Source organism: Amia ocellicauda, unplaced genomic scaffold, assembly GCF_036373705.1.
Source record: "Amia ocellicauda isolate fAmiCal2 unplaced genomic scaffold, fAmiCal2.hap1 HAP1_SCAFFOLD_380, whole genome shotgun sequence".
Taxonomy (NCBI): domain Eukaryota; kingdom Metazoa; phylum Chordata; class Actinopteri; order Amiiformes; family Amiidae; genus Amia; species Amia ocellicauda.
Window position 1 is genome coordinate 4328 of NW_027102953.1, and position 8877 is coordinate 13204.

At 47.3% G+C, this 8877-nt stretch overlaps 1 protein-coding gene across 1 annotated transcript; it reads right to left on the reverse strand.

The window, feature by feature from the left end:
- Positions 1 to 345: 345 nt before the first annotated feature.
- LOC136734489 (caspase a-like) lies at positions 346 to 8424 on the reverse strand. Its single transcript, XM_066697941.1, has 8 exons — positions 8036 to 8424; positions 5958 to 6308; positions 5616 to 5731; positions 5252 to 5428; positions 4873 to 5110; positions 1280 to 1399; positions 1076 to 1185; positions 346 to 795 (listed from the first exon to the last, which is right to left on the reverse strand). Exons 1-8 carry the CDS (start codon positions 8040 to 8042, stop codon positions 703 to 705), a joined length of 1212 nt encoding a protein of 403 aa, XP_066554038.1. The 5' UTR covers positions 8043 to 8424; the 3' UTR covers positions 346 to 702.
- Between the last annotated feature and the right edge of the window lie 453 nt (positions 8425 to 8877).

Sequence of the window (8877 nt, forward strand, 5' to 3'; positions counted from 1 at the left end):
TCTGTACCAAGAGCATTGAAGCTGTTCTGGGGCTCGTGGTGCCCAACACCTCACTGAGACACTGTATGTGGGTTTCTCCTTTAATTTCTCACCCGTCTATATATGTATATGTTTCTTTTCATCAGTTTGTCCAGTACTTACCAGTTCTGCCTCTAAGCAACATACATTCACAGGGGCAGTTGTGCAGGTTTGTGCATCTGTATTAAAAACCTGTTCATTACCAAGCGATGGATCACCGACAAGAGGGCTTCAACAAAGGACATTGCACAAAATGCAAACCATGCAAAAGAGGCTTGGGAAGTGGTCTAGACAGCTGTGCACACACCATGCTGCGACTCACAAGGCCAGTGATCAGTGTCGACTTTTATTAGGCAAGAGCAACACGGCAGAGAATACAATGAAGGTACATTTTCAATCTTAAAACACTCTAATGGACAGAGGCTGCAACCTGTGTGAAAATGGCAGGAGAATGCTGTAGGGGTCTGCAGCACACTTGTAAATATCTAGACCAGGTCGAATCCCTGTCCAACTTCAAGACATCTTGTTACCAGACTGTGTTAATCCATAAAGCTTGTGCATCATGAAGGGCCTGAAGCAGACTGTCTCGCACACCAGTGGTTCTCGGTTCAGACCCGGGGGACCCTGTCTGTGCTGGGTTTCATTCCCACATGAACTCCGTGAACGTGAACTGAACTGCAGTGCTCAGAATCCGGGGAACAAATAGAACTTCTTCATCAGAGTCGTTCTCTCTTTCGTCGGCATCTGCTGTGGGAAGTCCTGGAAGGCTTGCTGCACCTGTGAGGTAAAAAGAGATACAAACACCAATCAACTGCACAGCGCCGTAGCGGACGAACGTGGCACGTGTGTGTATGTGTGTCAGGTCACTTTGAAAATAACTGCCTTTCTTATCGAGCACTCGCACTGAAGAGCAACGTCTTCTCACAGCAGCATCGCCGGTGTTACATGACAGGGGTTTCACTTAACACACACACGTTTCCAGTGGACCCTGCCAAATGCCTCTGACCGCTGGTGATTTTGTGGTGCTTAATTCAAGTTTGACGGGTAAACTGCTCACCTGTCTGAAGAGCTCGTCCACATGGTCCTTATGGGCGTTGTTGTAAAAGATCTCCACAATGTGCCGGACAAACGGTGTCCCGTCCACAATGCTTCTGTAGGACTTGTTTTCTGGGAAACCAAGAGCAGAGTCAGTCAGTCAGGGGTCAGGGGTCACAGTATGCATGACTGCAGGCAGCCGGGCCGAAGTCACAGTAATACTGACCGGGAGTGCTGGAGCACAGGCAGATGAAGTCCTTCTCTTTGTGACGCTTCATCAGGGAGTCGTCCTCGTACTGCGGCTCCGGGGGCACAGAGTCGCTGACCCAGGAGTGACCAGCTCCTTCTGCAATCACACACAGACAGGCACTGAATTCAAACTCGCACTAGGACTTGGATATGTTGCGGGTAAGGAGTCATCATAGTAATCAGCAAGGGGTGATGTATAGATAAATTAGTTGTAATTTTGTAATTATTGCTGTACTGTGTCGCATCTGCAGGAACGCACACCTGCGCTCTGGTGACGGAGCGCTCAGTGAAACTAACGGCTCTGCCACATAAAACACCGCGGCTCGCAGCACAATGGGCGGTGCTGTGGTGTCTCGGTCCACACACTCGCCACCGGCGCTGACGTTTGAGGCCCGGTTGTTTGATAACCATTAATAACTAAGTGATCCAAGGATCCTATCCAGTCTGTTTTTGAATGTTCCCAAATTGTCTCTTCAGCCACATCGCTGGGGAGTTTGTTCAGATTGTGACGCCTCTCTGTGTGAAGAAGTGTCTCCTGTTTTCTGTCTTGAATGCCTTGAAGCCCAATTTCCATTTGTGTCCCCGGGTGCGTGTGTCCCTGCTGATCTGGAAAAGCTCCTCTGGTTTGATGTGGTCGATGCCTTTCATGATTTTGAAGACTTGGATCAAGTCCCCACGTAGTCTCCTCTGTTCCAGGGTGAAAAGGTTCAGGTCCTCAGTCTCTCAGTAGGACATTCCCTTCAGACCTGGAATAAGTCTGGTTGCTCTCCTCTGAACTGCCTCTAGAGCAGCGATATCTTTCTTGAAGTGTGGAGCCCAGAACTGTCCACAGTATCCAGATGAGCTCTAACTAGTGCATTGTACAGTCTGAACATCACTGCCCTTGTTCTCAATTCTACACTTTTGACAATATACCCTAACACTCTGTTTGCCTTTTTTATTGCTTCCCCACATTCTCAGGATGGAGAAAGTGAGGAGTCCACATAGACTCCTAGGTCTTTCTCATGCGTTACTTCATCTAGTTCTGTTCCTCCCATAGTGTCATTATAGTGGACATTTCTGTTACCTGCATGTATTACCTTGCACTTGTCCACATTGAATTTCATCTGCCAGGTGTCGACCCTGAATATTATCTAAGTCCCTCTGAATAGCCTGTGCTGCCGAGATTGTATCTGCCGAGCCGCCTATTTTAGTACCATCTGCAAATTTGACAAGTTTGCTAACTATCCCAGAGTCCAGATCATTAATATAGATTAGAAAAAGCACAGGCCCTAGTACTGATCCCTGTGGAACTCCACTAACAACCTCACTCCAGTTAGAAGCAACTCCTCTAATCGACACCCTCTGTTTCCTAGACATCAACCAGTTCATAATCCATCTACTTACATTACCCTGAATGCCTACAGCTTCCAATTTGAGGATCAGTCTTTGGTGTGGAACCTTATCAAAAGCTTTTTGGAAATCTAAGTATATCATATCATATGCTTTCACATGATCTACAGCTGCAGTTGCGTGTTCAAACAATTCTAATAAATTAGTAAGACATGATCTGCCTCGTCTAAACCCATGTTGACTATCTCCAAGAATATGGTTTTCATTGAGATGCTCCTCTATTTTCTGTTTAATCATTTTTTCCAACATTTTACAGGTGATGCAGGTGAGACTGATTGGTCTGTAATTTCCTGGCTCAGTTTTGTCCCCTTTCTTGTGGATTGGTTTGACATTTGCTGTCTTCCAGTCAGTCGGCACATCCCCTGTTCTAAGTGTCATTAGGAATATTTGAGTTAGCGGCCTATAAATAATTTCCCTAATTTCTTTAAGTACTGTTGGAAATATCCCATCTGGTCCAGGTGATTTGTTGGTTTTTAATTCTGCTAGTCCCTTTAGTACCTCCTCCTCATTTATCCTGATCTCCCTTAGGGTTTGACTGGACTGGTTGTTAACCTGTGGCATGTTATCTGTTTTCTATTTTGTAAAAACCTCTGTGAAAAACTCATTTAGAACATTTGCCACATCTTGTTCGTTTTCCAAGATACTTCAATTTTTGCCCTTTAGCTGTTTCACTTCCTCCTTAAGCCCGTGTGTCCACCAAAGCGTTTTCCGCAGCTGAAAGCGCCGGCTGCGAGGCTTCAGAGCTCTGGAGGCGCAGCGCTGTTTCAGTGCAATGATACGGAATATCCGCGGAAGTTCCTAATGTCGCAGATAGTTGGTGTTGCTAACAAATACTGACTGTACAATGTCGGCACAAGGTAGAGGGAAGGCTGAAGCACGTAGACAGAGAGGACGGACGGCCGGTGTGGTATTTGGCCCGCCCCTCCTCCACTGTGATTGGACAGCTGGATAAAAAGTGACAGTGACGAGCGCAGCGTTTTACCCAAAGTTGAACATTTTTCAACTCTCGGCGAACGGAAAAAAACGCCCAGCGCTCAGTACTCAGCGTGAAAAAGACGGTCAGAGTCGCGTCACACTTCCAGCGTATTTAAAACGTGGTGCTCCCATTGCAAACAATTGAAAAAATATGCCGACCTCAGGAAAAAACGCTTTGGTGGACACACGGCCTTATTGACCTCTTGCTGTTCTCTTTGCATTAGTTTTGGCTCCAAGAGCTGTTTTTCTGTCTATTTCCCTCATTGCTTTCCCGAACCCTTTCTTAAGATCTCTTTGCAGCTCAACATATTCTATGTAATTTGTTTAGTCTCCATCCCTTTTGTATGCGCTATACAACATTGTCTTCCTCTTGATATTTTTTTGCATACCTCTATGTTTGTACTATTTGTACAGTTTTGGTACATAGTATATTCTTAATAATAAACCCTTCCATTTTCATCTGAATCTGTATCCAGTGTGCTCCAGTCTACCTCTTCTAAGTGCCGCCTCATACCTTCAAGGTTTGCTTTTCTGAAATTGTAGACCATTGTTTTAGACTTGGACCTTGTTTTTTGAAAGAATGCCTCAACGCTAACCATATTGTGATCACAGTTTGCCATTGGTTATCTAACTAGTGTCCCTAGTGTCTCTGACTCAATTTGGGAAATTGAAATCCCCCATTATAACAGACACATCCTTGCTACATGCAGTCCTGATTACACTGTGCAATGCAGTATCTTTCTGAATATCTGAGTTTGGTGGCCTGTAACACTCCTACCACTAATCCTCCAGATCTCTTGTTCAAAAGTTTCACCCACAAAGATTCTGTTCGGTTACTGGGATCTAATTTGAGTTCTTCTGCTTCAATGTCATTTTTCACATATAATGCTACCCCAATCCCCTCTTCGATTGTGCCTGTCTCTCCTAAACTGTGTGTATCCATATATTGTATTCATCCCCATCATTTTCTGTAAGCCATGTTTCTGTCACTCCTACAACATCATAGTCACCCACCAGCACTGTGGCTTCTAGGTCTAACATCTTGTTCCTTATACTCCTGGCATTGAGGTACAAACATTTCAGGACTTTCCTACTAGCAGTTTCCCTCTGTTTCCTTTCCTTAGTGGAACATCTCCCATTGTCAGAGCTCCCTGCCCCCCTGGTTCCTAGTTTAGAAGAACTGCCCCCGCGGCGTGCTCCCACCTCCTCGGCAGGCCTGGATCAGGATGACCTTGGGTTTGTCCCTCAGGCCGGCGCAGTTCACGGTGTTGAGCAGGTTGAAGATGCGGTCGTTCTTGAACACGTCCGAGCTCTGCTCCCCGTCGTAGTCCACCCCGCAGATGGCGTCGCGGATCCCGTGAGACATGATGACCACGAAGGCGCTGTCAGACTGCTCGTGCTCCGGCCGCTGGGCGAACTGCTGCAAGGTGCGGTCCATCTCCTGCAAACACACACGGCAGCCCAGGTCACTCCCCCAGACTCGGCGCTGGCCCCGCTGTCTTTATGTCCATCTGGCTGTGGGTGTATTTATGTGAATGTGTGCGCCAGTGTGTGCTGGTACGCGTGTGTGTGAGGGCTGTACCTGGGCAGTCAGGTCGTTGTGCTCGTCCACAGTGTAGTCCAGGTCCTGCAGCAGCTTCTTCATGTTGGCCTGGTCCTTGTCCGCCCCCTTGCGCTCCAAGTCGGGACGGGTGAACTTGATGTTGTTGATGATCAGGGCCAGGCGTTTCCGGGTGGCCTTCTCCATTACGGGGTAAATCTGCCCGGGACAGGGAATCAGAAAATAAGGCCAACAGTGAGACACTTCACCTCGTTATGGCCTCAGTCCCGAGCCTGACTTTATTGGGCCGACTCTGCGCTCTGTGAGGAGGAGGGTTCGAACGCACTGCATTCACGAGGCTCGGGGTAACAGGGAACGCGACTGAGATCAAAGTGGAGGTGTGTACCGAATCTCTCTCCATCTCCCGGATGCGGTTGTAGGACTCCGGGCTGCAGGAGATGAGGAAAGGCACCGTGCCGGCCTGGCTGGTCTCTTGCTGGGACACCATGGACGATGGGGCGGCTGGAGGAAGAGAGACCAGTAAGTATTAAACACGCGTGAGTGAGAGTCCTGGTGAAGGGTGCTGTATGTGAGTGGGAGGGGCCTGAGTCCTGGTCTGCTGGGAGACGTACGAAACTCAGATTCCCGAGGTGAGGTGTTTGCAGAAGCAACAACACCAGGCTGTGCCGACAAGGGATTGCTACGGTTCACGCATGTCTGGAGGGGGATGTGATTTGGGGATACTTACGGTCTGGCGCAGGTGCCGGCTCGGGTGCGGGCGTGGACCCCGGCTCTGATCCCGGAGCCAACTGGGGTCCCAGTTGCAGGCTGTCGAACAGGGAGGGCTCTCGCGCCTGCAGCAAGGAGACAATATCGCTGCCCCAGCTGCCCTTGTTGCGCACACGGTCGATGAGCAAGCGCGCCTTGTCCTTTACGACCGTGTGCCCCTCTGTCACCACCTCCGTCGCCACCTCCGTCGCCACCTCCACCTCAGGCGCCCTCAGCACACCATCCTTCTGCAGGTTGACCAGCACGTCAGAGAAGGCCTTAGAGTCCCCCTCGACCAACATGGACCGCACCAGAGACAGCAGCTTCTTTTCTGCAAAGGGGTAGTCACAGCAGAGGGTGGCATGTGGTCAGCAGTGCCATCCCAAACACAAACACACATCTACACAAGACTTACAAGGACACTTAGCTCATCAAGCTTGTGTTTTACACTCCGAACTGTATTGGGAGGACACCGGAGGCAAGTTACTCTGCCATTTTACTCAGAATGCAGTGCAGGAACACCAACTGAAAGAACACGTAGTCATTGGCAGCTTAAGTTCAATTCAATTAGGCTGCCAATTAGGGTTCAATTAGGGTCTGAGTTTCTCAGGTCTGAGTGCAGTCGACGGGTGGAGAGGACGGGGGCTTGGAGAACAGGGATTGGTGTGGTTACAGCAGGTGCACCCGGCTCACAAAACCCTGCCAATTGGCTGTGCACTAAAGATTATACCAGTATTTGCAAACCTCGAGCTTCATAATAATGCAATGAGAAGTAAAAGAGAGGAAGAAACAAAGACAGAAAAAGAAAGGTGAAATTGAAAAGAGTATGAACTACTGTAAGTTGTCAATGAATTACAGAAGTAAATCCACAGATGATAGCAGAAAGGACTTTGAACGGCTGCAATAAATGGTAATAAAATATCTTCTTCATGTTTTCCTCAGAGAATACAATTCCCACAATATACCAGCCTGGATAATCCTTCAACCCGACTACACTTCCGCAGAGTCGGTCTAGATGAGTGGGAGCGAGTTGTTTTTCATTCATTTTGCTGCTTATTTGTACTTTTGTTTGTGTAAGAAAATAAGTTTCAGAAATAACAAATGGATGTAAAACGCCTCGATGAACACACCCGTTATGTTTAATGTGTTATGTTAAGTAGCTCTATATTTTTAAAGGTATGGCAGTAGCAGTAAAATACTCATAGATGGATATTTAGGGGATGATATTTATATTTTTATATCAAAACGATCACCATTCAGGATCGCAACACTGATTATAATATTCACAAGTATCGAAGCCTATTATTGTATTCAAAAATGTCAATAGGCTTTACAGGGTGATATAGCTGATCTGTCTTGATTGCTGCAGTGAACTGAGGAAACACGGAGTGAACCACGAACATGAATCCCCTCGGAGACGGTTTCAGACGAGCCCAGTGTGGTGGGGTAAACTGAGGGGAATTTCCGTGCATTTTGCAATTCCTTTTAATGTAAATGTAAATTGGGAATTTCCGTGACTTTCGCAATCCGTTTTTGCAATTTTATGGCATACAAAGTCGCAGTGCAAAGGGCTGCCTGGATGTCTCTGTCAGGTGTGGACATGTGGACCAGTGAGGGGGGGCGTTTGTGCATCTTCATCTTCGTTAATAATGGTGTTAAATGGTAGCTGGTCGACACGTCAAATTAGGTTAAAATCAAATAAAACTTGAATAAATAATGACCGTAAACTATAGTTTCAAGTACCCTCTCACTCGGTACACTGTAAGTAACCAGCTGTCAAGATAGCGCTACAATTATTACAGTGTTTCCCTGACTGTCCTCTGCCAGACAACTGAGACAGAGACAGAGAGAGAGAGAGAGAGAGAGAGAGAGAGAGACAGAGAGAGAGACAGAGAGAGACAGAGAGAGAGACAGAGAGAGAGACAGAGAGAGACAGAGAGAGAGACAGAGAGAGAGACAGAGAGAGCTGTACAAGAAGTGGAGATCACAATGTTATTAACCCGCCCAATGTAGAGAACAGCCTCGCCTGTGTACATGTGTAGCTGAACAGCTGCTTACCTGCCATGTTTTAATCCCAAGTGCAGCCGCTGTCCTCGGTGAAGACGAGACGAGACGAGACGGGGAGGAATTCGCGTCTTCGGGCGGTTTCGCTTTTCAGCTCTCTCTCTCTCTCTCTCTCTCTCTCTCTCTCTCTCTCTCTGTCTCTCTCTGTCTCTCTCTCTCTCTCTCTCTGTCTCTGTCTGTCTGTCTCTGTCTCTCTCTCTCTCTCTCTCTGTCTCTGTCTCTGTCTCTCTCTCTCTCTCTCTCTCTCTCTCTCTCTCTCTCTGTCTCTCTCTGTCTCTCTCTGTCTCTCTCTCTCTCTGTCTCTGTCTGTCTGTCTGTCTCTGTCTCTCTCTCTCTCTCTCTCTCTGTCTCTGTCTCTGTCTCTGTCTCTCTCTCTCTCTCTCTCTCTCTCTCTCTCTCTCTCTCTCTCTCTCTCTCTCTCTCTGGGAACTGAAACAGCCCAGTCGTTGTCCCGGAAGAGTCATTTCCCCCCCACGCAGCTCGCGGGCCAGTCCCGTCCCGGAGGCGGCGGCGGATGCGTGTCCATTTGAACGGGTTATTCCAATAAATCACTATTAGGTCTGTTTTTGTTATTTTTTCTACACATAAAACGTAATATTTTTAACAATTCATTAATTTGCACACTATGATTAATTGTCATCATGAGTAAAATTAAGCAAATTACTAAAAATATCCAGCCTATTTTATGTTAGCAAATTGAGGACCAACACCCTAGTCAAACCCTAAGGGAGATCAGGATAAACAAGGAGGAGGTACTAAAGGGACTAGCAGAATTAAAAACCAACAAATCACCTGGGCCAGATGGGATATTTCCAACAGTACTTAAAGAAATGAGG

Excerpts from the sequence above, each read along its gene's own strand:
- LOC136734489 (XM_066697941.1), bottom strand. Across the intron at positions 1,400-4,872 it reads GATCCAGGCCTGCCGAGGAG|AAGGAGCTGGTCACTCCTGG; the intron begins GTGGGAGCACGC and ends GTGTGATTGCAG. Across the intron at positions 1,186-1,279 it reads CCTGTGCTCCAGCACTCCCG|AAAACAAGTCCTACAGAAGC; the intron begins GTCAGTATTACT and ends TTGGTTTCCCAG.